The following is a 26,980-nucleotide window of genomic DNA, read 5'->3' on the forward strand; positions in this document are numbered from 1 at the left end:
AAAATTTAATTTTTTTATTAACTTTGGTCATCATTTTTATAATTGTTATTTTTTTTTTCTTATCATTTTTTTATTGAAATTTTTTATCTAAGAAATTTGATCCTCATTCTTTTGATTCTTACTAATTTTATTTGAAATAATTTATGAAATGTTAATTATTATTATTACTTTAATTTCTTCATCTTTCAATTTTTTTATTTTTTAGATTTGATCTCTATTATTTTGATTATTATTTATTTTATTTAAGATAATTTATGAAATTATATTTTTTTTTTCAATTTCATTGTCATTCAACTTTTTAATTTGTAAGATTTGTTCCTTATTATTTTAATAAACTTGAGAAAAATAAAATATTAATAAGTTATTTTCCAGCTCATTTTTCATGACATAACGAAACACTGAAAAGTGTTTTCCAACTTATTTTTCATTACACTATCAAACATCAGAAAATAACTCACTTTTCTGGAACTCACTTTCCAAAAAAAATACTTTCCAACAAACAAACGAGGTCTAAATTGATAACTGTTATTATGGCTAACTTTGAAAAGAAAGAAAGAAAGACAGCAAGCTGAGATGAACAACACAAGAATAGTTAATATATATATATATATATATATATATTATATATATATATTATTGATTAATTTTTTTAATGATAAATAAATACAAGAAAGTTTGAAAATAAATTTCTAAAATAAAATTTATGTAAGACAAATAGGGTCTTAGTTCCACTTTATCACAATAGATATAACGATTTGTTATGATTAACAGAAAGGGAAAAAAAAAAAAAAGAGATGGAGGCTAAGAGGACTTGGGATACTCCTAATGTCATATATATCAACCATAATCTAACCGTGTTTTGAATGGAATTTTAAAACTAATGACAGGAGGATTTGTGATGGTGGGACCTACCTATCAAATTTGAAATGTCGGACTTCTTAATTTTTAATTAACTTATTTTATCACATGTTAACATCATCGCAACTAAATTGGGTAAAATTAAGGCTAATGACATGAATCTGGAATAAAAAATAAACCGTCATATCAAACAATTACAGACTTTTTCAGGCAAAGAAATCCGCTTTAAACAGAAATACAATCTTTTCTACTACTTCCAGGAACCAATGTCGAAGAATCTTATGGCTGCTTGAAAAGTGTGGTGATGGCTAATTGGCTACCGGGATTTTGGTAAAAGTTAGGCATGGACACGTCATGCCGTTGTTCTTGCACCCACCGACTGAGCAGACTCCTCCGTTCGGGTTAAAAAGAAGACTATTCTTGTAGTTTACGCCTTATAAATAGAGGCTAGAGTGAAGCCAAATGATGACATCTGCTTGTTTTATTGCTTGGGATGAATGAGAGGTTGGGGTCACGGGGAGTATTATTGAAAATTACTAAAAAAATTAGTTAGGTGGGTATATTCTTTGAATAATTTAGATTCTATATATATATAAGTTTCAATAATTATACCCACCTAACTAATTTTTTAGTAATTTTCAATAATACTCCCCGTGACCCCAACCTCTCATTCATCCCAAGCAATAAAACAAGCAGATGTCATCATTTGGCTTCACTCTAGCCTCTATTTATAAGGCGTAAACTATATATATATATATATGCGCGCGCATGCTATGTAATTTATTTTTATATAAAAAAAAATAAAAACTTTTCACTCTTGTATGGTTAGATATGTTATCAAACTAGGTTAAAACTTGTAGTCTTTATTGTTTTCTATTATTTACAATATTTATCAATGAAATAATATTTTCAATCAAAATAAACATTGCACCAATAAAGTATTGGACCATGTAATTAAATAGTGTCTTTGCTGGTTTTTGCATGCTTTTCCCCATTTTTTTTCTGCTAATGCTATAAAAAAATATATTATTATACTTTGAACTATGATTTTTTAATATGAAAGATGTAATGCTTCATGTGTTAGTTTAACATCCCCTATAACCAATCAATTAGTTATATATGACATTATTATTTTATATAAATATATATGTATTTATTAATAAAAGTTTAATTTATTTTTAATATTCAAATAATATTATATCAACGAATCTAATATTTTATTATGAATCTAGAGTAAAGATAAAATTTATAAGATAAAAATAATTTACAAAAAAAATTATATAGTTGTTATAGCTATGATATTCTTATTGCATCGAAGTACTATGACTAAAATATTTATGGTCGATACTCTTTTAAATATTACTATATTAAATTGGGTCATTTGAGTTTTGTCAAGGATTGAGTTAAGTATTGACTTAGTCTTATAATTATTACTCCAAAACTTTTCGCAATTCATTATAAACTATCACATGAACAAGTTGAATAGTACATTAACATAATTGTTTAATATGTTTAAGACTATTGAAGGGGCTCTTAAAAAGAAAAAAGATTAAGTTCTTCTAATTAAGTCTTCTAGAATGTCTAAAAAGAACCCTCTGTCTTTGGCAGGCAGAAGATAAGCTTTCTCATATTCCTCATCTCTTGAGCTTTACCCCGTTGATGTTGAAGCCAAAGAAACGAGGGGAAGGGCACAACTAGTAGTTCCCACAACCATTCTTATTCAATGTTTGATTCGAATAGCTAAGCGGAGGCTGAATTGAAGAAAAGAGTAAGGATTGGAATATGAAGGATAAAAAAAATAAGGGTATTGTCTCTAAAACAAACAAACCTATTAGGAGCATTAAGAAAGATAAGAACACTTGTCATCATTGTGGCAATAAAGTACATTGGAGGAGGAATTGCAAGGAATAGTTTGCAACCGTAAAGGTAAAAATGCTTAATGAAGCTTGTACATTAAGTATGTATATTATCCAATGAAAAAATTGTTTTTAATTAATATATGGATATTATCCAATGAAAAAAAAATTGATATTTTGCTAATTTATAAGATTTTTCAAAAAAAATTTATAAATAGTAAGTTATGCCTTTTATTTTTTTAGTGGTTGTCTGTTAGATAAAAAAATTATTTAAATCATAGAAAAAAAACTATTATTCTAGACATAGCAATCCATTTCTCCTAAATAAGAATTTAAGAGATTTTTCAAAGATAATTCTTGTGGATTATCGTTGGAGGTCAGACAATTAAACAACTCGTGGTTTGCGACAACCTAACCTTTAAAGAATTATTCAAGCCAAAAAAAGATCATATTTTTTAGGTAATAAATCCTTAAACAATTATAAATTTATCTAATGAGATTCTAGGGACTCTTAAAATTTTTTGTTTTATTGTTTTCATTGCATGTATGATATTCAGAACCCTAACATCATGTTCAATATGTAGTTCGCCTATTTGTACACCCATGTCTCTATTAAAAAGGTGTTAAAAATATATTTAGCTTGAAAATACATTAAATTGATATATTTTTAATATTTTTTTATGGTTTTGATATATTGATATTAAAAATTATAAAATTTTATTATCCAAAAGAGAATTAAAAAATCTAAAAAAAATCATTTTAACTTATTTTCAAATAAAAAATACTTCTAAAAATATCATGCATAATAAATATCAAATACATAAAACTCGTGTCAAAATAATGACAAAAGATTGTTATAATTATCGTTTTGAACGCAATAATACATATTGTTATTTTATCGCTCATATAGCATATGTCTCATTTAGTGAAATCATAGATGAATACATATACTTTTAGATTCCATATGTTGTTGAATTATTTTTGTGTGTTGTTTGATATTTTAATAGTTATTGTTTTGTAAAGTATTTTTTTATTTAGATATTTATATAAATAATAATTTTTAAAAAAATTTATTTTTAAAATCAACATATTAAAATATCAATAAATACAAAAAAAATATAAAAAAAAAAAACTCTTTTAAAAAAAAAAAAAACAATGTTTTGATCAATAACAAACATGTGAATATATATAAGAATATATATATAACACGTACAAGGATTCCTTATCATTATCAAAATGAACAGTGCCTACAAAGATATTGCCAATTACCCCTAAAAAATATCCTTAATTAAAGAAAGATGGTTTAAAAAAGTTCTAAAAGATGTTTGATTTTGATTTCTTACTTATATGTTCAAATACATTCGCTATTATGGCCTAACTAGAATTGTAAATTGCAACACTAGTAAAAACACTCTAATCTAATATAAGCGAGTTGCATCAGCTGATTAGAATTCATAACTCAAGTAAAAAAAATCATCATCTTGTCAGCTTCTATTTCTAACTTTATGCTAGACTCTACTGTAACTTGAAAACTCTCGATCGGTTCTCATTATAGATGCAGAACAAAAGCATTATTAAATTTATAAAAGAGTTTGAAGAACAGAACTGGAAGGTCGCCAGAGATTCTGGCTTCCTTCAACTGTAGACGATACAACGAATAAAGAAAGGAAAACGATCGACGTACGGACTAAAAATACAGTGAAGTGACTGAAAGCATACAAAGTGAAAGAACCATATCCTACCATGCAACTCGATACATTAGGATTGGTATGGGGGCATGATGCCACCAGTCCCAGCAGCAAGCAAATTTTATTGAATAGATCAAGAACCAACGAGCCTGCCGACAGATCAAAATAGAAAATCTGGACCGGAAGACATGAAGCTTATATGCTTGCACTGAAAGAAGCATAGGTAAGGATTCCAGGGTCTTGTTCAAACTTTACCATGTCTTCCTCGGACAGTCCAATCCATGCTTCTATTCCCTCACCGTCTTTTGTATCTAAGAAAATGGCAACCCTGTTAAGCTTCAAGGCAGGACATAACCAAAGAGGTTTGCCCCACCCAAAATCAGTTTCATAAAATGGAAAGTTGCACCAACTACTGAAACCGAACACCGTCAAATTCGAACCCTTTCTAGCTTCCTCCCCGGTTCTTTTGAGGAGATTAAAGTACCCACCACCAGCATGAATCTTCCTGATAAAGTCATCATTCATCATCCTTATCGACTCATGAAGTTTTCCAGCTAAACCATTATAGCTCAACTCGTTACTTTCACTCTCTGGCCATTTTGCTATTGTCACTTGGAAGATGTTTCCAATTGATTGTTTTGGCACTGGTGGTTTCAGTCTCCTCCGCAGATCGACAGCAATGGTTGCAGCATTTATCTGCATAGCTTCATTTTCTCTGGTTACGGTCATCATGGCCGTCAAAATAAGAGTTGAAACAGCTATGAAACGAGACGGGCGATCCAAATATGGTCCGTTGCCTACCTCATCTCTTAGAGAAGCTAACTTGGAACCATCAAACAAGAACCTTTTCATCACGATTTCACTCGACACATCCTCTTTTACGAAGCTGTGCAAAGAGAAGCTTGATAGATCTTGTGGAGGAAAGAGTGTCGTGCAGTCGAAAACCACCTCGTCGATAACGTTATTGGGATCACGAGAAATTGCAGCCCAGCAATTAACAAAGGTCGCCAGAGTGGACGCATCAGCAACTGCATGCCAAATGCAGATGCTAATTGCGACCCCACCACAATTGAAGTAATTGACTTGAACTGCCATCGTTACCTGATCAGTGCTTAGCTTAGATGACTTTCCATAAGGGCTACATGGTAGTAGCTGTTGCCGCTGATTTATGTCTGCTTGCTCAAGTACCATGGATATGTCACCAGCTACTCGAGCTTCAATGAACTCAGCGCCATCATCATTGCAGTCAACTGAAAAGCCATCCTTTATTCGTCCAGCAAAAGGGTAGAAGTGAGTTAATGTTCGTGAGAAAGACTCTTTCAGATGATCAGAGTTCTTGCAGAGATTCTCACTGGCCGGTGAGTAAAAGAGGATGATGGGGATGTAAAGAGGAGGAGCTAACTGATCAAGGACAGAAAGCTTATAGGTTCTTAGGTGCTGCGGAGTGGAAGAAGAAGGTTTCAGGATTTCTTTAGAAATGATCTGAACTTCCATTTTCTACTTTCTCGTGTTTGATTGTATACAAGAGAACCTACCATCACTGGAGTTTTATATAGGGGCCAGAGAAATTACCACTATAGAGCTTGATCTGATTCTGAAAGCTACTGATCATAGCCATCGATAAGACTAGTGATATGATGCCAGCTCCACTACAAGTCGGAAACGAAATACCGTGAATCAAGATTCCATCAATAACATCAACCACGTCTAAAACAGTGACTCCACTTGCGAACTCTTGACGCGTTTTCTGACTGAACATTCAAACGTCAATCAATCATGTCTCCTGTTCCAGCAGATCTCATGAATATTGTTTTTTTAATATTTTTTTAAAAAATATATTAAGAAAATATAATTTTATTTTAAAAAAAAATTATTTAATTCCATAACCATACAAAGATTAAAATTTTTAATTTTCCACACCATCCATTTAAAATACAATGCAATATCAAACACGAGCAACTTGATATTATATTAACAGCTAATTAATATTATCTCAACGCAATCACCACCATCATCAAATTGAATTTTTCATTTCCAGACAAACAGTCGGCGGCGACTTCTGCCGATGTTTCATACGGCATCATTCTAATGCCGTGCGGATTCCGGCATTGTGTTCACACAAAATTAGAATAACTGTTTGGTTACATAAACGGAAACAATATGGCAGTATTTCATCCAATTCACTATGGAATCTAGGTCGGATTCCATTACAAGATTTTTCATTAAAATCATCCCTTGAAGAACACAATTCAATAACTTTATAACTGCTCACAGCTCAGCTTCCTTGGAGTTTTTAGACACCTCTTACAACTCCCAAATGATCTCTTACTACCGGTACCAATTCTTACTGCCACAAACTTCTCAAATCCGACTCAGATATGATATTTAAGTTTTTTGACACTGTTTTTCCTTGCAGACCTAAGTAATGATATTTACATTTTTTTACTTATTCATATAAAAGCTCAATCCAATCCGTAAGTACTCAGTTATTATTTCTAGCTTGCACCGAATAAGACCTAAGTACTCCTGGGCCACTATACAGCCCAGGTTATGTGGAAAGAGAGATGAGCAAAGCGTCCCTCATGGGATGACACGTCATTCAAAGTCGTCTTCTTCACCATGTCATCGGAATTTGGCCTTCACATGGATTTCACAACATGCCGACAGGCATAGTAGACCTCATAAATGTAAATCTAACTTCAAAATCTATTTTGAAGTATCCAATTCAAAGCTTGTAACTCGGCAACTAGAGGGATTTTTCCAGCAGAAATTGGACTGGAAGATAAAGAAACAACCCTGAAAGGAGGAGGCGAGGAGAAGTCTAGAAATAAGAGACATTCTATGCGACAGAATCACTCCTAAGTCCTAAAGTCAGCAACTCAGCCAGGTTCCAGAGTTGAGTCCGGAGTTTGAAGTAAAGCTATACAAATAGCCAAAATGTCTTAAACATTCAATTAATTAAATAATAAAATAACAAACACCTTTCAGAACTTTCCGAACCTATCAATCTTTCTTTTATTGTGTTTTCCCTCTTTTTTCAAACAATAATTTTGCGTTATTTGATAAACATCACCATATTTGTTGTTGCTCAAAGTATTTGATGCCTTTAATTAATTATTAGTATTTGATTATTGGCATAGTCTAACTGTCCATAATTACAATAATTTTGCAATGATTTACAACACATTCCCACTGGAAAATTGGTACATGTAACACCTTTGAATTGCCATTATCATTTAAGTTGATCCAATGGGATTAATCAAGAATCTTTTTGCTCGAAATGTTATATTTTGCATCTCTCGGGCTATAGGAGCTGCTGAATGCTGATTGATTAACATGACACTGTGAAGGATTGGAGTCGGGTATCTCTGAATTCAAGATCCTGAGTTTCGTACCAGTTTTTTTCAGATTACATCAAGTTATCATTATTTTTTTTTCATTTTTTTTTTAATTTGAACCTAATGAAGTCTCCAATTCAAATATGTATCAGGTCAATTTTTCAGTCTAGGCTTTATAACTATGACTTAAACTATATAAAATCTATTAATACCAATTATTTTGTCAGTGCTTAATATCCACAGGAAAATTAATAGATAAAACAATATTTTAATCATTGTTTACAACCTCCACTTTCTCCTTCTTTCTTTTGGGTCTTAAAATCCAGCTGAAAAAACATTTCAAAAATTCGATAAAGACTTCTTTCCTAGTTAAATCTTCCCTCCATATTATGCCTACCTTTCTTTTTTACAATTGTTTTATTTTGAAAAAAAAGGAAAGAAAAAAAGTTTAAAAAAAAACATAAACTTTAGGCAAGGACTAAGTTATAAATGAAATTTAAAGTATAGAGTTTTTAAAACCACAAGTACTAGCTAATTAGTTATGTTAAACTACAGGGACTAGATCATTAACTCTTCTTTCTTTGGGGTCAAGTTAGCTTCTCTCGTTATTGGGTACAAGCCTGGCACGTCCCATGCAGAAAGGTCATGTACTCTTGTGAACTTGCTCTGTCTTCTTATCAAAAATACCATTAGCGGCAAGAATTTCCGGTGAGCATTTGCGTTTTGCCATTTTTTCAGTCAGACCTTTCATCAAACTCCTTGTGTCGGTTACTATTACCATTAAAGAATTCTCAAAATCAAACCCAAATCAATGTCCAGCCATATCCCATTTGATATCATAACTAGAATCCTCTCCAATCTTGACATCAAGACTCTCCTATGCTTCAGGAGCGTGTCAAAAGGATGGCGTTCTTTAATAGACAGCAGTGGTTTTATCAACACCCATATGAGCCTGTCAATCAAAACCAACACTAACAACACCCTTCTTATTCTTGGAGAAGGAGGCCTCAATCCCATAAACTTCGACGATCTTTCTCCTGGTGACCTATTAAACTTGCAAGACCAACCATTTATTTCAATAGGATGGCAAGATGTTCGTTTAATGGGTTCTTGTAATGGTTTGGTGTGTTTAAGCAATGATGATGGTGACGTTGTTATACTTAATCAATCAACGCGAGAACATAAAAGGATACTGTCTCTTGTTCGACATGGATTTGAACTTTCTGTTAGTTCGGCACCAGATGAGCATTGGGTTTGGGGAAGCGGATATGGGTTTGGTTACGATGCAGTTTCTAATGACTATAAGGTTGTGAGTATTGCCAAGTTTCTTGGAATAGGTTTTACTAGTTTCAAAGAATCAGAAATGAAAATTTATAGTGCAAAGAAAGATTTGTGTGGGGTTATTAAGATCCCTAATGATATGCTGTTTACGAATGATAAAATGGGTGTTTACGTTCATGGATCATTGCATTGGATTGCTAAGGGGTTTGGTATTTGGAGGGATATAATTGTTGGCTTTGATCTTGGATTGGATGAGTTTAGAGAGGTGCCACAACCTGATTATGGGGGTAATATTGTGATTGACATTGATCTTGGTGTGTTGGGCAGTTATTTGTGTGTGTTTGCTAAATTTAGAGATCGGAGTGCTGACGTTTGGATTATGAAAGAGTATGGGGTTGAGGAGTCTTGGAGTAAGGTGTTCTCTATTTCGAGAAATGTGTTGTTTTATGATTCAGTAAGGGCGTTGAGTTACTCTAGGAGAGGTACAGAAGTTTTGTTAGAATTGGATGAGAAAAGACTTGTTTGGTATGGCATGGAAACTAGAAGGGTTGTGGATGTTGTGATTCAAGGAAGGAAGAAAGAGCGCTTGGAAGCAATTTTATGTTTGAATTCCCTTGTTCCTCCTGATGGTAATGACAGAGTTGTTAACAGTCAGCAGCCGACGAAAGAGCAAAAGAAGAACGAAGAAGAAGAGGTATTGCTTGATCTTGTTTTTCTTGAAGTCTTGGGATTGATGATTGAATTGCTAAATGTTTGCATTTTTCAGTTGAGCTTTAGTACCTGAGGTTACTAGAATAACTGGTGATGTAATTACTGATGCAATATATTGTATCATGGATAATCCAATCATTAGCATTTTCATTAGAGATTTGAGCCTACCCTGTTGTGGCTTTGTACTTTTCAGGGATGACTTCCTTCCATCAGGATTCAAGCTCAAACTGTAGGCAAAACCAAGTGAATGTGAAGCTTTGAAGCTGGGAAGAAACAAGGGTTACAGAACATTTTCAGTTAGTGTTTCTTTTTCATGTTTTTGTTTTCCCCTGCCGGGGTTTGGTGGGTGCAATATGAATACAGTAGTCCCGCCTTCTGTCTTTTGAGATCTCCATCACCTTATCACGCTTGAACATATTAAAAAACCTTAGCTATAATTCTTTCCAAAATGTAAAGACTAACTAGTTCAAACTCTTGCTTGCATTACATCAAAGCTCAACATATTATTATGTGTTGCTTGATCTTGATATTACTAATACTGAGTGTGTGGTGCGAAATATTATTGCGATGTTTGACTGGTTCTGATATGTTTTTCTGTGCATCCCTCACGTTTACATATCTGGATTGGATGATGGATTGCAAATGTTATACTAATGAACAACATCGTGCGAGCATTGATAGTACTGATTTTTCTGCAGAAATCTTGAATTCACCTGACTAAGATACTGTTCAATCAATCTTTGTTATTTCGAGTGATATGAAACATCACCAGACTCGGCAGTCTGACTCGTTAGATTTTCACCTATTCAATCTTTATCTAAATTTTTTTCTTTATTGCTTAACATGTATATCTGGATATCCCTGTAGAACACACAAGAAACTTATTTTCAGGATCTTGGATTAGTTGCTAGTGGTTCAACTACTTGCATTGTAGAATTTAGGATTGATTACTTTGATTACACATATATGAACACACATTTGGAAGGAAAGATTCCAAATACTATCGTTCAGTTTCTGTGACTTTCCATGAGGTTCTGCTATCGTTGCTTAACACAGTATGTAGCTAGCTGACAGCTTGCTCTGAATCTGGTATACATTGCAATAGCTAAGGTTCATTTACAACAAAACTATTCAAGTCCTAGTGTGCTTCTTGAATTTTTATACGTTGTTTGGTGGCTCTAATTACTTGTAGTCACTGCCCACCTTCTGGTCACTTTCGAGTCCAAACTAGATGGCATTCTCTTATTATGGACTTGCAGAATTGAAAACCTGAGAAATCAGCAGAAAACACAATATGCTGTTCAAGATAACTCTATTTTGTCAAGTATCTTAACTTCAATTCTCTTGACCCTGAAACCTACCTTCGTTCTGGTCTTTATTTTCATGTTAATGGACCAAAGTTATTAAGCCTGATCAGTCCATAACCTAGATCAAGGCTTTAATCATGTGAGATGAATCAATTAAAACAATATCATTTATTAAAAAAAAAAAAGATTGCAACCCTCAACTAAATCAATCCCTACCTAGTTTTTTAAAACCTAGCCAAGCTCAAGTCTCACATCAACATGGTCTGGCAGGCCAGCTCTAATAACAATGGTCTGGACTTTCACAGGCATTCAGTTCTTAATTTTAACTCGTCAACTTCACCAAATTTGACTGCTCATTATCCAGTATAAGAAGTTTTGTCCCATGATGCTCGTATGATCTCCATTGTGTTGATCAAAATCAAGATTCTGGGGGGGTATCCATAGCTGGATAAATTTTATGGCGATGAGAACAAATAAATAGCCACATGATTTCCACCATTCAGTAGTGCAACAGAGCTTACAGCACCTGCACATGCCTCCATGGAAGTAATTCCATGCAGATCACAAACAAAAGAGGAAACGATGCCACTTGCAGTAGAAAAACAACAGGCTATATAACAGGATACACATATTGGTCTTTTTCAAGTTAACCGGATTTTACAATTCCACTGCGGTTTCCTTCATTCTACTACGAGGGTTAGGCATCGGGAAGTCAAACTGACAATAAAATTAGCACGAAAACCTACTACATCCAAGGTCAGTGACGGTTGTTACATTTTCATTCTGATCATAGTCGAGTAATCACCATTTCATCTAACCACGTTAATTCACAAAGGACACAACAAAAAATAAACGATCGGAAAAACAAAATAAGCTTCTTCGCTATCTGGTCTACTATCAGAAGTGAGCAGATGGTCATCGTTCCATGCACCTGCAAGTAACAAGAAAAAAACTAGTCTGATTACCTGTTTGGTATGCATCAGACTGCAAGAAAGTTAATCAACATATGAAGAACAGAAAATATAGCAGGCACACCAAAAAGGTTTTAAACCCAAAGGATGACAGCAAGGGGGATTCAGCAACAACAGAACTTCTAAAGCTAAACTACTCGGGTGAAGATTTATAACTAAGCAGCAGGGTAATCAAATCACCAACTAAAACACAAAAACAGGAGAGCCGACAATACTAAAGATTGTGGATCATACTAACCAGTCATCATCACGGAACATCATGACCGTTTGAATAAATGATGCCGTGCTAACACCTCACCTACCCCCACTGCAGATATGCTTTCACATCCAAGAAGATCACGAAGCTTTGTATCACATTGTATCGCCATTGAATTTAACGGATCCTAAAGACACATGAAAACCATGGAACTTTTAGATTCCAGCTAACTTATCTAAAATAAAAATTAAGGTTTATTGGGAAAAAACAGTATATAATAAAAGAGAGATTTATCCAAAACAAAGTTTCATTCTAGAAAATTAATTAACGAGCTAATATGGAAAGTGCATGGGGAAAGAGATGGATATCTACACTCAATTCCCACCTCCAACTGTTTTAGCTTTATGTACTCCCAAACACGTCTGGATGCTTCTGTTTGGGTCATTTCCCTCTCAGTAGTCCCCAAAAACTCAGCAAGTCTTTCAGATATTACCACAAGTGATGCACCAGGTTCAGTATTTTCAGTTGGGGTCTCAACATCCACCTTTGCTCGCTTAGCTTGACTGGATTCCTCTGAACACACATTAACAAGAAGAAAATTTTAACCATCTCAAAGTCACTGCAGAACAACAACACCAACACCAACAACAACATGCTTACTGTAATTATCATAGAACATACTTGATGGTTGAAGCGGGATGATATGTTTAGCCAGTAACTTATTCATCTTAAACATGTCAGTGCAGTCTGTCTCAAAAACCACACGTAAAGCATCATCGCAAATTATCTTCCTCTTGTTACTTGGATCCTGGAGGTTGTTTTTCCTTATGTATTGCCACAATTGCTTCACAATCTGCACAAACACAAACCACCATTCTTAGAAACAACAAAGAATTACTCCATGAACAGCAAAGCTACCTAGCCAAACTAAGAAATGCGCCTGACCAACAGCATATACCTCAGTCCTTGGCAGCGCTGGCTCACCAACAATGGCCTGAAGTTCAGGTGAAACACCGCATACTTTGTTTAACCCACCAGGTCCACCTCTTCTTTTGGATCCAACTGGAGCACTGCTGCAAAATAGTAAAATACAAACACAAGTTCAATCTCAAGTTCAACCACATACTATAAACGGCTGCATGATTTTGCATTTCAAAACATCTTCAAGCTCCGATCAAACAAAATCAACAACGGCCGGAACTTGCACACTAATCATCAGCTAAAAATACCCAGAAATAGAGACTTGCACACTAACCATAAGCTAACAAATGCCCAAATAATGGATTTTTCTACCCGGCAACAAATTTATAATAAACCTCCAATTGGGTCACTATTTAACCAAAAAAGGTGACAGTTAAAATATTTTTAACTCTGTTTGTTTAGTAACTACAAAGACTCAACCTTTATAATAAATCTTACTAACCAGAAACAGATGGAAGTTATAAACCCTATAAACTAATCACTTACTTCTATAATTTACCCTAAAAAAAAAAAAACACATAAAAGCTAGATTTGCAACGAGTAAAATAGAACAAATAAACCCTCAAAACCTCAAATTGAGCCATGAAAAAAAACCTAAAACGAAAAAAAGACAAAAAGCCCTCAACTTTTACCTCTCTTTAGCCACTTCATTAGTAACAACCCCAGCATTTTGGACATGCTGTGTCTGCCTATGCTGCTGCTGTGCTTGCAGCTGAGGTGGCGGAGCTGGGGGAGTCACCACCGCTTGTGGCTGCCTAAAGTTAAGGTCCTGAGAAAAAACCTGGTGCTGGTGGTGTTGTTGAGGATGGTGCTGGTGTTGGTGCTGGTGGTGGGGGTGAATGGCAAAATGGGAAGGGTGAAATTGTTGTTGAAATTGGAGGGCAAAATGGTCTTTAGGGGTTAAGTTAAGAGCTTGCCCTTGTTGGAACTGAAAAGCTTGCTGTTGTGGTGGCAGATGCCCGGTGGTGGTCACGGAGGCGGGGGCGGTAGCACTGGCGGTGGTGGTGATAGGGTGGGAACGGAGGAGAAGGTCAATTTGGTCACGAATAAAAGCAGCTTTGTGTGACAAATCTAGCCCTAATTTAGCTTCAAGTTGCTGTACGACACCGTTTAATGAAGTAACGGCGCTTGGGTCTGCTTGCCGCAGCACCGTCTCTACTCCTTTCGCTATCTCCTGGTCCGTCACCATGGCTTGCCTCTCTTCTCTCTCTTCACAAATACTTTTAACGGAAAAAACGGACACAAACGGTAACTCTCTCTTTCTCTCTAGAAACCGCTCTCTTTCTCTCTCTAGAAAACTTCTCTGTCTCTTTCTCTGTCTACTTTCTCTCTATCTCTCTCTTTATAATTTTCAAAAGGACGGAAATGACCTCCCGGTTTTCAAACTGGAAATGACGGTTTGCCCCGGTGAGAGGCGTGTTTGAGATGGTATAATGGGTATTTGAAGAAGTCTTCTCTTTCTTGGAGCTCTAGGCTGTCATTTTGGGTATGCGGGATGACGGTTTTGGGCTTGCAGATTGGGCGTTGTAGGGGAGGGGAGGCAGGGGTGAGGAGGTAAATCGGGTGGATTTGCAAGTGGGATTTTATTTTATCTTGGAATTTAAAAAGGAAAAGATAAGACTTGAGAGAGTGGATAAAGATATAATTAAATTGAAAGGGGGAAATGACAAGATAAAGTGGGTTTCAGTTTTTATTTATTTATTTTTTAAAAAAGTTATTTATTAATACAAGCAGTATTATTAAACTCATTTTTGTTATTTTTAAAATTGTTTGGAACACAATACAAATTATATTTTTAAAAAAATTTTAAAAATATTTTTTTTGTTAAAACTAATTTTTTTTGTGTTTTGATCGTTTTAATACGCTAATCTCAAAAATAAATTTTTAAAAAATAAAAAATATATATTATTTTAATGTATTTCAACAAAAAAAAATACCTTGAAAAAAAATTATAACCACATACCTGAACACACCTTCGATTGACCAAATTAAAATTTAGTTTAATTTTAAAAAAAATTCAAATAAAATATGAATAGAAATAGATACATGCTCACAAAATTAGTTATTACCGAATGATAATAAAGATCATGTGTTAAAAAAAAAAAACAAGCAAGGGTATATTGGTCATTGGATTTGTGATTGGGAAAATGGATGGTTTGATAGGAATTTAGTAGGGTTGGTCAACAACATAAGAATGTTGGTAAAGACCGAAGAGTAACAAATTAGAGCTTTATGGGTCCAAGATCTACGATTGGAACACCTTCTCTTGCAGCAACATCACCTTTGTTTTTTAAGGAAAGAGAAATAATTAGACTTTGGAAATAACCTTATTAATCTAAGTGCTTGTCATTGGCCTCGTAGATATATTGCAATTTGCAAATGATCCACGAATTTTTTTTTTTAAAACATAGTTTAAATCAATTTTATTAAACTTGACTCGGTTTAGTTTGATGAATAACTCTTTTAACTTATAAATTAAATTTTAAAAAATAAATGATATCATTTTAACTATTTTTAAAAAATACATATATTAAAATGAAGTTGTTATGAATTGATCTAGTTACCCTATTAACCTTATAATTTGAATTTTAAATAAAATTTAATAATTTTTTCTAAATTAATAAGTTTGTGTCACGATCATATCTTTGTGACTATAATATAAGCAATTATTTAACATCAAAATCTGTGTAAGTTGTCGAGATGTGATGAAAAGGCTTGGGTATTAGTTGCATAAATGGACAAGGGGAGGACTTGAGTTCTTTTTATGGGGTCTGAATTTTTTTTTTTTTTTTTGCAAACAAGACAAGCACAAAAGGAATAAAAGAAAGAAAAAGAAAACAAAGGGCATGTATTGATGTAGACTCTTTTATCTTTTATCCCTTTATGATGGCTAGATTTTGCGCAAAGCCTGTTTGTGGTCCATATATTCCATGGATCTTCCTTTTAACTTGAAAAATGCCATGTGAACACATGGTTTCAAAAGTAAAATATATTATGCCATTTGAGAGATAAAAAGACCTCTGGTTCAAATTTAAAAAATAAAACAAAAGAGAAACATGTTAGTAATTAATTTATTTAATTCATAACTTTTGATTTTGCGGTATTGACTTTGATGGTAAATGATTTGTTATCTATATTATCAACTAGAGTTTAAATTTAAAAGAAAAAAGTTTTTATGAAATATGTTTTTTTACCACACTTAGAAATGAATATACTAAAAACCTATTAGAGATGCAATTTATTCTTGATATGTGAAACTTTTTCGAGGTAAGAAAACACATTGGATTTAAAATTTTTAAATTAACTCAAAGTAAAGTTATTAAATTTGATATAATGTATTTCATTATTTATATTAAATATATATAAAAAATTAGTTTTTAATTGAACTTGTTGATTTGTCGGGTCAATTCATGACCTAATTAAAATATGATTTAATTTTTTTTAAATCATTTTAAAATAAAAATACCAGTTAATTTTTTTTAAATAAAACAATACTATTTTTATTAATTAGATTCAACTCGCTTAATTTGTGTCCCTTATTGCTTAAAGCTTAAAGTTAGATTTTAACCTCCAACTACTTTCTTTACTAAAACGAAGCCCAACAATCGAAAGGCCACAAATTACGAATGGGCTTACCAATTTTAAACCCAAAGAAACCAAGCCCACGTGAGACTCCAACTCCATCACCTAATTGTCTCTCAAGCTGTCAGTAGAGGGGTAACACACCACCATCATGGCACAGGTTCTTAGCATAAAGCCTCTACATTCGTCAACCCGACCCGAATCAAATGGTACGCTATTCTACAACCAGACCCGCAAGCAAGATGGAAAGAAAAGATGGACCACTTTGCAGCAAGAACTCCGCTGTAATGGCAAGTTTTCTTGTCTTTTCCCGGGCAGTGGCAGGGAGTAACAAAAAAAGTTTGCTCCTTGATGCTTTATTTTATCCCTTTTTGAGAAAATTGTTACTGGGTTTTGTTTGGATGTAAATGAAGGAAATTTTGATCTGACAGTGAGAAAGATTGAAGCTTTGAGGTTTTTTGTTTTGGAAATCAAAACCCATGTTTGGATTTTGGGGTGATTGAAAGTTGTGGTTTTGAATGGTGGATGTGGAACGTGATAAGGTGTTTTAAGTGGGTTTTTGAGCTTCCAAGAGAATTGCTGTCTGCTTAATTGGGGAGGCTGGGGGTTACGAGGTAGTGTGCGTGTTAATTGCAGTATTTTTATTGAGTTGGAATGAATGAAGGTTAGCTGGTTGTTTAAATGGGATCTAGTTTATTTTAGAAGTTTAGAATATTCTGTTTACTGATTCAGCTATAGTTATTGTAAAGAATTTTGAAACTACGTTGAGCGTTAAATGTATTTGTAGGTATAAATTAGCTTTGTCTTCTTCGTGGCTGCAGGAACGAGCTTAAAAAGCTTTAGAAAGTGCTCTTGGTGGAAAGAAAGATGAATTTGAGAAATGGAACGAAGGAAATTAAGAGGAGGGAGGCAGCAGGTGGAGGAGGAGATTCTGGTGGGGGAGGTTGGTTTGGATGGGGTGGACGATTTGGCTGGTCCAATGGTGACAACTTTTGGCCAGAAGCACAGCAAACTAGTCTTGCTGTCCTGGGTATTATTGCCATGGTAAGGTTTTCCCTTTTCAATTCTTGAGTTTTTGCAATGTTGTTGTGTGTGATTAATTGCTCTCTCCCTTTTTCTTAAGATGTTATTTTATGTGTACAGTATCTCGTAGTTGCAAAAGCTGACTTGATCCTTGCTGTTATCTTCAATCCTTTGCTATATGCTTTGCGAGGGACAAGAAACGGGCTAACTTTGATATCATCAAAAATCTTGAGAAATGCATCTCTAGATGGCCCTTCTGATTTTTCAAGTGCATTAAAGAATGGCGTTTCTGTTGAAGTCTCAGCTAAAGAGAGTGTCAAGAGAAAATGGGGAAGCGATTGATAAGTTGTGTCTAAGGTTTAACAGTTACTTCATCCCTCCACTAGTAGCTGGTGTGGCATCTATACTTGTATTGGGCAATCGAATTGCAGATTCTTGAGAATGCATTTTTTGAATGGTGAAGATTACCAAGCCTGGCTGCGTAGTGTTTAAATATCTACCCACTAGGGTTTGGAGACGTGCTTCCCTCTTGTTGGGGCATTTTGTACTTGAAACTAATCTTCATCTTCTCCGTGTTACATCAAGATTAAGGAGTATTTGAACATCAAATGGAAAGAGACTTGTTCCATATTTTGTCAGTAACCTTCAAGTCTACTTTTCTATAATATGCATCATTTATCATCTCTAGATAATCCATTATTTTTTAGAATTGAGGAGACCTGTTTTGATTCATTTCAAATTTATATTATACAAATTGGATTGACTTAGTTTGCAGAGAAGGATCCAACAAACCACAGGGCAGAGCAAGAGCCATTTAGATTCTCTTCATTTGCACTGCATAATTTTCTATTTTCCCAATTTCGTTATATCTGCTTTCTTGTCTGGATTTACTGAGTAATCATATAATATTGGGATTGAAGAGGGGATTTCGAAGGTGAATACTCGTGTCCAGTCTGCTGTACCAACGGTACCCATAAACGCAGCCAGAGATTACTACTACAAGTATGGGTACTGTGGTTTTACTACTGAAGGAGCAATGATGAATGTACTTGGAGCTGAGGACTAGGTTAGGTAAATGGCAAATTTTGCCACCATCCGAGCTGAGCTGTGTTGCTGTTGTGCCATAGTTGACCTAGGTAAGATATCTCTGCCAACCTGCTGACATCACGTAATGATTCAAGCACATCTCTATCAACCACTGGAGTATTGGAGGAGCTAGAGTGTGGTAAAAATCAGTGTGAAAACAAGCTCTTTGTTTCATGATTTCATCAACACAAGGGATAAGGTCAAGCAAATAGTTCAACAAGGATTTCATGAAGTTCGTAAAAAGTTTTTAACTGAGGTGCATGCATTTGTTGACAAACCCTGCTGTGAAACTACCTTTATCCTGTTATTTCCCTTGATTCTGAAATTATGAACCTCTTAAGAGCATCATAATTCCCTCAGCGGCTTGAATTATGAGTGGGGGACAGAGACTAAAGAAAGAGGAACCATACAATGCAGAGATTCTCCTTGCTACCTACACAATGGTCAAAGTTATTAAACTCCACTTGAATAGGAGGTTGGGCAAGCTAACTAAGATTCACTAGGGTTAATTAAAACGTTTCATTTTTTTTTTTAAATAAAATGATTTGTAATGATTTTTTTTTAAATTCAAATCAGTTTTAATTAAATTAATTTTTACCTAGATTTTTTTTAAAAATTTGATCCAAGGCTAAATTTAATAATATCAATTCTGTGCATGATAATATATATATATATCGATTCTAATACATAATTGAATCAATGAAACATTTGTTTGTTTATGGAATCATAATTAATCAACCTACATTATTTTGAATTCTTTCCTCTATGCACTAAGCTAAATCATTATGTGGGTCCTTTTTCTAAATTTAAAATGACATTATAATTGATTGATTTTATAATACTTGTAATCACCAATATTGTAGTTCAATATATATACATATCATAAAATGTATAATTGATGAGTTTTTCTGTATCAATATTTGCTTATCAACTCAAAATTGTTGATTTAAAAACTCACCAATCATTGATTATTTTTTTTATTTATTACATTGATTGGGTTTTATAGCAGGTATCAGAACTAACTCGAGATTTAACATGGTAAAACTTGAGTTATGAGTTTATTAAGCTTATTTTTTTTTTAAAAGTAAAATAATATTGTTTTTATTTTTTTAAAAAAATTAAAGAATTAATTTAATCAATTCAGTTATCATAAATTTTAAATAAAACTTAACTCATACTAGAGTAAACATCAACCATAAGTCGGGTTTGATAAATATGAATTTTACATCTTACATACAAACGTTTCACCATTGACAAGGACAAGAATGTGTACATCTAAGCAACCTAAGATCAAAAGTACTAAAAACTGAGAGCTTATCCAAAGTCAAGACTGATAAAAACAGCTGGTCAGACCAATAATAATAATCAGAATCCTAAGCAGCTTTTTTTCATGTCTCAATCATGGTTTCCATTACAGAGAGTCAAAGGGTATCCATCATCCATCCAATCCTAGGCTGTCTTACTCTGACATCTCTGTCTCTGTCTCTCTCTGTATATTTTTTTTTGTTTGTAATCAAAATCATGCACTAATTTTTAAAGCACCCATCTCCTTGAATCATGGTCTTCGTGGATCCTCCTAGTGCATGAGTGACCTTCACGATCTTGCCACCTCTCTTTTTTTCTTTGCCATTGTTGCTAAGTTAAACACAATTTTAGGATCACCACATGACTGTTTCCTTTTCCTTTGTTTGAACTTTCCAAGAATTAAACTCGTGCCCCTCTTCTCCTCTATCTCTCTTTCTTGGTTTTGCTAGTGTCTTTTTGTTGCTTGAAGGGTTGTGTTTTGCGGTGTTTTTTTTTGAGTGGATTTTGTGTCGTGTTTAGCTTTCTAAGATTCTTTGACCTTCTTTCTTTTGTTGGTTTCTGGTTTTTGGCTTCTTTTTTGTGTTCCTTTGCTTTTTTGGGGCTTTCTGTTTTGTTTTTTGTTACCTGAGGGAGACACAGACGGAGAGATAGATACACAAGTGCCTGTTCCATCTAGTTCTTTTTGTTACTGTTGATGGGCTGTTGATGTCTTTGGAGGTTGGCGTGGATTCAAATACTAAAAGCATGGGTTTTGATGAGAAAAACAAAGATGAAGTTTCAGAGACAAAAGCAACAACGAAAACACCTCCAAATGAAGAAGAACATAATGTTGATGAACGTAAAAGTGGTGGGATTAGTAGAAAGATGAGTGAGAGTTCTCTTTATGCAACTGATCAAGAAGAAGAGGATGATGATGAATCTCATGAAAGGAAGATTGAGCTTGGTCCTCAATACACACTTAAAGAACAACTTGAGAAAGATAAGGTTTGTCTTTTCTCATTCTTGTTTCTTGTCATTGTTACAGTTCGATTTTTGCTTTATTTATGTCTATTTCTTTTTTCTGTTTTCTGGGGTTTGAGAATGTAGGATGATGAAAGCTTGAGGAGGTGGAAGGAACAGCTTCTTGGGGCTGTGGATATTGAGGCTGTTGGAGGTAATGAGATCAATCAGCTTAGAAAATTTCAAATGTGTTAATTTGAAGTATAGTTTAGTTTTCCTTTGCAATTACTGGTAAAGTTTTTGTTAATTAGGGGTTTGATTTTGGTTAAACACAAGTATAATTGTCAAATTAGACTTTCTTTTTCCCAAATTTTATAGCAATTGTGTTTGATTTCATTTGTTACTATGGTGTGTCATCATCTCCATTTATTCAAGTATACTATTTCATTGGTTGAATCTGTAAATGGTTGAATTTTGGATTAAATTTCCTCCGTTAGCCTCTTGGATTCTTGGAAGCAATCTAATCAATTAATGGCAGGTCAAGTTTGTTCAGATCTCTGACATTATCTTAATGGCTTTTTTTTAACTATGTAGAGACTCTAGAACCTGAAGTTAAAATCCTGAGCCTCGAAATCAAATCCCCTGGTAGACCTGATATTGTTCTTTCAGTTCCTGAGAATGGCAAGCCTAAAGGTTCTTGGTTCACCTTAAAAGAAGGTAGCCGCTATAGCCTGCAATTCACTTTTGAGGTTAAGAACAACATTGTTTCCGGCCTCAAATATAGTAACACAGTTTGGAAAACTGGTGTCAAGGGTAACAGTCTCTCTATCAATCTCTTGCAACCTCACCCTATCTGGCATTCTTTTTTAATGTGTAATAATGAGTTTCCCTCGTGGTGATTTTTCCTTACAGTTGATAGCTCGAAGGAGATGATCGGAACCTTTAGTCCTCAGGCAGAACCTTACACTCATGAAATGCCCGAAGAAACTACTCCATCTGGTATTTTTGCTAGAGGATCATATGCTGCTAAAACTAAAGTAAGTTCTAACAGTTTTCCTTGTTTTTTAGCCCTTCGATATTTTCATGCAGCAAATATGTGGGTTCAAAATATGTTCAACCTAGCACCTTTTCTCAATGATACTTGTTAAATTTGAAATGTTACGGGCTCCATAGACTTTATTTGAAGGTCTTAGAAGGCATTTTCACATGGACTATGCACATCATGTTCAGCCCTTTTCATCTGTTCTGCTGATTCATGTGACAGTACATGTGGGGCACCTACATTCAAGAGCATGGTTTAGAAAAAAAGGCAAAAATTCAAATAATTTCAAATATGCTAGCATTAAATCCATTACCATTTAAAGTCCCACCACTTTAGTTAGTGTTTCAGAGCATCCAGCAAGGCCTAACTTAATCTGCTTCGAATTGACATGCAGAGTAATGTTCCAATCAACTAGTTCTGGAGTAATGTGTGCCATAAACTATACAAGTGAAAATTTTAATTTGTGTGTCATCCAACGTTTAGACATTAAATTTTACAGATAAATTATTATATCCATAGATTTTCTGGTTTGCACAAGCTGCTACTGATTTCCATTGCTTTCTTCTTTCTCTGTCTCCAGTTTGTCGATGACGACAACAAGCGCTACTTGGAGATCAACTACACCTTCGACATCCGTAAAGATTGGCTGCCAACTCAAAACTAAGGGTTTCTTTTTACCTTCAAGTTGCAGCTTCCATATAGTTGTTTTACAAGTTGGAATATGCTTTTGATGTTTAACACATCTTCTTTTTATTGTCTTATTTATGACTCCAATTTGAGACTGGTCATTTGAACAATGAAGAGAGGATTTACAAATTTTCAGCTAGATGTTCATTTTCATAATTGTTGGTTAATAAATCCACCATTAGCTTAAATTGAGCACTTCCTTTCTTTCTCTTGGATCATTATTTTGTTTATTGTCTCAAGACAAAAGAGATGAAGACAGAGAGGACATGTCCTCTATACTTTTACTTTTTTTAAGGATAGGAATTCACTTTAAAACCATCCCAGAAACAATTTTATTTTATGTCTCCATCTTCATTTCTCTAACCAACCACATTCTTCTCTCTTTTGTACTTGTCCCTTCAGTCAGTCGCGTGGCATTAACTCAACGCAGCATTATTCTCCTTGTGCTCTGCTTTCAAAGCTGGACAAAGTTTTCTGCTTTAACTGCCTTTTTCTGTCATGTTCTCTTCGTTGCAATTCTTTTGCAACGGTTCTGTTTTGCATCTTTTGTCGACTCTCAGTTTAGTTTTATAACTATCATGTTGAAACGGATGACTTGCGGGGGTAATTGGCTCATCTTTCTAAGGACATTGTCTGGGGGACCAGGAGCCTATGATCATGGTGGGAGGGAACACAACAGCAATTGTCTGGACTGTCATTGAGAAAGAGTTACTAAAGGTAGAAAAGAACGATGGATGTGATTCAGGACACTCGTCGTTGCATTGTGATCAAAGCCATGCAGCTTCTGAATATATTATTCGGATCCTAGCAATGCAAGCGATTGTGAATCTGCAGTGGCATTTAGACAGTTTTCGGTTAGTTCCTCAGTATAGAAGAGAAGGAGGTACGAGGAATAAGAATACATTTTGCTAATTTCATGTTCATGTAAAAAGAGAGATATAGAAGACAGAGACGGCCAAACCAAGTTATTTTATCTCTTTAAATATCTCATATTTTCAATCATTATACTCAGCTTTGGATTATTAGAACTGAAACTAGAAAATATAAAAACGAAGCTTTTGTTATTTTATTTTTCGCCTAGGTATCTGGGCTTGTTGATTCCAAGCTTTGTAGTGATTGGGCTTGCTTCCAAGTCTATATATTTTTTTATTTTATCAACTTTCAAATATGTTTTATCACGTATATATATCCATATTTTATTTTTTTAAAAAAATATTTTTTAATAATATAACAGTATTAAAAGTTTGAATTTTTTATTTTATCAAATTAATATGAAAAAAATCAATGGATCAAAATAAACAATAAATGATTTTTATAATTTAATAGTTTATGATAATTAAGAACGAGTGAATTAGAGTATTTTTTTTTTTTTATGAATTGAAAAAAAGTTAATAACAAGAGAGTGTTTTAAATTAAAAAAAGTAAGATTTTTCTTTTACTGTATGAGTTGGTTTTTCATCATTATGAAAGAAAATAATATCATTATTGAGAAATTAATATAATAATTAAAACATACATAATATATTGAAATGAAAAATTCTTCATGTTCTTAAAGAAATTGAATTTAATGATGAAGAGGTGTGGATTGAATGATAACAAAAAAAAGTTGTATTTGTAATGAAATTATTTTCTTTCATTTCTAACCATGTTAGATTTTAATTTTGTGTGGGTGCACAAATTTTATTTGATTACAAATTATTCTTTTAACATGTTTGCTGGGCTGATAAATTATCATTTAAAGTTACTAAAAAGAAATTAATAAGTAAAAAAATAGTTTTTATTTATTTATTATTATAAATATCCCAAGTTTAACAATAATATATACAACTTGTAAAATAAATCTTTCAACATTTTATAAAAATATTTTAATATCAACACATTAAAATAATACAAAATATTAAAAAAAAATTTAAAATAAAAAAATAAGAACCCGACCTAGCTTTCATGGTAAATTGGATGACTAAACCTAGTTCTAGATTTTGAAAATTCCATGATTTATCCATTAAAGCCTCTCGGTTTTCTTCTGTTTCGGGTAATGTTTTCTTCTGTCATACCCTTCAAAATTTATCCATTAAAGTTAATATATATATATATGTCACGACCTGAATCCCGGGTTCATGACCGGTAATGTAGGAGCAGTATCGAAAGGACACCTCACCCACGCTAAGCCTTAGAACATACATATTAAAAGAACAATTTATTCAAAAATACGCAGCCCTTTATAATCTTCAGAAATATTATATTATTCAAAACTAATAAAATCAAAAGATAGTTTAAAACTCTCCATTAGTAATTAAAACAAAAACAATAATCTATAATACTCATTACATTGTCAAAATCCAAACTTAATTAAAACAAGGTAATAATGGAGCGTCTAAGACATCAAATCAAAACTAAAAGGAAAGCCTTGCAAAACAAACAAGGCATACCAACTAAAATTGAAGAAGCGGAAACACTCAACAAAGTCCAACTGCTATAAGAACTAAAAACCTGAAATAATATTAAAAATGAGGGGTGAGTTCAAACAACTCAGTGAGAGAATAATATTTAATATACATTTTAGATATTAATAGTTTGCAAGATGATTTATCTTGATATACATGTACATATACATATACATATACATACTAAACATATTATCATAACGTAGTGGAATAAATGTCAGAGATTAGATGACACCCGAAGGTGACCAGATGACATCCAAAAGTGACCAGATGACACCTGAAGGTGACCACTGTGGGATGATCAGTCGCCACAGGCTGATGCCTCTCTCACTAGCTAGGTATACAGAATACTATGTGCACAAAGACTAACTACTCTCCGTTAGCATGGAGTTACTGACAAGTCCTATATCAAGGCATAATAGGTATTCATATAATCATCAAAGAAATATATATCATATCGAATAGAATTTAGTTCAACAAATTGCGAGTGCAAATTCAAAAATAAATGAGTACTCGGAAAATAAAGCAAAGCAAAATATATAGATATTCAAGGAATTAACTAGTTGTACTCATCGTATAATCAACATAAATATTTATTTATAATATATGCATATTAAAGATTATCCCACTCACCCGACAAATATAGAACTAAAAGGAATATCAGATGAAAGACCCGAAAAACCTATTGAGTATCGTTAGAAGAACCTACAATAAATATACGAAATATACTAAAAAACAACTCAAAGCAACACAATTAAAATATTTCAATGCATAAAAGAAAACCAGGTTTAGTCTCTTAGGTTTAGGGACTAAAACGATAATTATCCAAAACAGGGACCAAAACGTAATTTTACCAAAACTGGACCAAACTATAAATACATAACCATACTGAAATTTCACCCCTAAACCATCCTCAATTATGTCTAGAATGAATCAGGGACCGAATTGTAATTTTATAAAGTTTAGGGACTAAAATGTAAATTCCCAGAATTTAGGGACCAAACTGAAAATATTCCAAATCAATTATCAAAATGAGATTCATCATCCTTAATCTCATAATAACATTGTCCAGAATCTCAAAATACATTTAGGGATCAAATTATAATTTTTCCAAAGTTTAGGGACTAAACTGTATTTCTCATAAATCAAGGACCAAAATAAAATTTGGTCATCTTCAACCTCAATGCTATTCTGTCCAGATTTTCCAGCAAGGTTAAAATGAATTTCTTAACCCATAAAAATTAATTTAAACAAATCAACTCATAATCCTTATTTCTAACAAAATAACAATCAATCACCTAACATTAAACCCTTTATAATCATAAATCAATCTTCACAGCATAAACTTTCAATCCTTATAAACCCTAATCTCTTCTTTAATAATTCCATAAGCGAACTATAATCAAAAGTAATATGAAAGGGAACCACTTACTTGCTACTTTCACCTTTCTTAAACCAAAAACTCAAGATAAAAAACTAAACTCTTTGGTTTGAGGAGGGGAGGGTCACAACGGCTACAGGAATTAGAAGAGAGGAAATAAATTCTCTTGCAACTCTTCCTTAAATACTTAGGTTGGGTTTGGGCTGACTTGGGCTTAGGTTTATGCCAAAAGTCTGGGTCTTACAAAAAAAGAAAAAAGAAAAAAAGAAATATATATATGCTGTTCAAATATATACGACTAGTG

The 26,980-nt window shown here is 33.4% G+C and overlaps 4 protein-coding genes and 1 pseudogene across 6 annotated transcripts; 3 read left to right on the plus strand and 2 right to left on the minus strand.

Annotated features, from left to right (window-relative positions):
* Window positions 1-4,270: 4,270 nt before the first annotated feature.
* LOC118058446 (epi-neemfruitin B synthase L1AT) lies at window positions 4,271-6,024 on the minus strand. Its single transcript, XM_035071146.2, has one exon. The coding sequence runs from the start codon at window positions 5,894-5,896 to the stop codon at window positions 4,598-4,600; it is 1,299 nt and encodes a 432-aa protein (XP_034927037.1). The 5' UTR covers window positions 5,897-6,024; the 3' UTR covers window positions 4,271-4,597.
* Window positions 6,025-8,306: 2,282 nt separating this feature from the next.
* Window positions 8,307-10,319, plus strand: LOC118058465 (F-box protein CPR1). The gene is made up of 2 exons (XM_035071167.2): window positions 8,307-9,715; window positions 9,926-10,319. The coding sequence occupies exons 1-2, from the start codon at window positions 8,552-8,554 to the stop codon at window positions 9,929-9,931; spliced, it is 1,170 nt and encodes a 389-aa protein (XP_034927058.1). The 5' UTR covers window positions 8,307-8,551; the 3' UTR covers window positions 9,932-10,319.
* A 1,315-nt stretch (window positions 10,320-11,634) lies between these two features.
* Window positions 11,635-14,511, minus strand: LOC118058444 (uncharacterized). 3 transcript variants are annotated; one of them, XM_035071144.2, is made up of 6 exons: window positions 13,820-14,511; window positions 13,165-13,276; window positions 12,888-13,059; window positions 12,592-12,779; window positions 12,249-12,393; window positions 11,635-11,970 (listed from the first exon to the last, which is right to left on the minus strand). In XM_035071144.2, the coding sequence occupies exons 1-5, from the start codon at window positions 14,374-14,376 to the stop codon at window positions 12,268-12,270; spliced, it is 1,155 nt and encodes a 384-aa protein (XP_034927035.1). In that variant the 5' UTR covers window positions 14,377-14,511; the 3' UTR covers window positions 11,635-11,970; window positions 12,249-12,267. The 3 variants fall into 3 exon arrangements, with proteins under 3 accessions (XP_034927035.1, XP_034927033.1, XP_034927034.1); XM_035071142.2 differs by having other exon boundaries at window positions 13,165-13,279; XM_035071143.2 differs by having other exon boundaries at window positions 11,786-12,023; window positions 13,165-13,279.
* Window positions 14,512-16,898: 2,387 nt separating this feature from the next.
* Window positions 16,899-18,473, plus strand: LOC118058486 (uncharacterized; annotated as a pseudogene).
* A 2,013-nt stretch (window positions 18,474-20,486) lies between these two features.
* Window positions 20,487-23,825, plus strand: LOC118058464 (rho GDP-dissociation inhibitor 1). The gene is made up of 5 exons (XM_035071166.2): window positions 20,487-21,167; window positions 21,270-21,336; window positions 21,717-21,935; window positions 22,035-22,159; window positions 22,745-23,825. The coding sequence occupies exons 1-5, from the start codon at window positions 20,889-20,891 to the stop codon at window positions 22,826-22,828; spliced, it is 774 nt and encodes a 257-aa protein (XP_034927057.1). The 5' UTR covers window positions 20,487-20,888; the 3' UTR covers window positions 22,829-23,825.
* The last annotated feature ends 3,155 nt before the right edge of the window (window positions 23,826-26,980 follow it).

The sequence above is a fragment of the Populus alba genome, chromosome 6 (assembly GCF_005239225.2).
Source record: "Populus alba chromosome 6, ASM523922v2, whole genome shotgun sequence".
Classification (NCBI taxonomy): Eukaryota; Viridiplantae; Streptophyta; class Magnoliopsida; order Malpighiales; family Salicaceae; genus Populus; species Populus alba.

Excerpts from the sequence above, each read along its gene's own strand:
- LOC118058446 (XM_035071146.2), bottom strand. The coding sequence starts at position 5,896 with ATGGAAGTTCAGATCATTTCTAAAGAAATCCTGAAACCTTCTTCTTCC.
- LOC118058465 (XM_035071167.2), top strand. The coding sequence starts at position 8,552 with ATGTCCAGCCATATCCCATTTGATATCATAACTAGAATCCTCTCCAAT.
- LOC118058444 (XM_035071142.2), bottom strand. The coding sequence starts at position 14,376 with ATGGTGACGGACCAGGAGATAGCGAAAGGAGTAGAGACGGTGCTGCGG. Across the intron at positions 13,280-13,819 it reads AATGAAGTGGCTAAAGAGAG|CAGTGCTCCAGTTGGATCCA; the intron begins GTAAAAGTTGAG and ends ACTATTTTGCAG. Across the intron at positions 12,780-12,887 it reads CATCCCGCTTCAACCATCAA|AGGAATCCAGTCAAGCTAAG; the intron begins GTATGTTCTATG and ends ATGTGTGTTCAG.
- LOC118058464 (XM_035071166.2), top strand. The coding sequence starts at position 20,889 with ATGTCTTTGGAGGTTGGCGTGGATTCAAATACTAAAAGCATGGGTTTT. Across the intron at positions 21,168-21,269 it reads AACAACTTGAGAAAGATAAG|GATGATGAAAGCTTGAGGAG; the intron begins GTTTGTCTTTTC and ends TTGAGAATGTAG. Across the intron at positions 21,936-22,034 it reads TTGGAAAACTGGTGTCAAGG|TTGATAGCTCGAAGGAGATG; the intron begins GTAACAGTCTCT and ends TTTTCCTTACAG.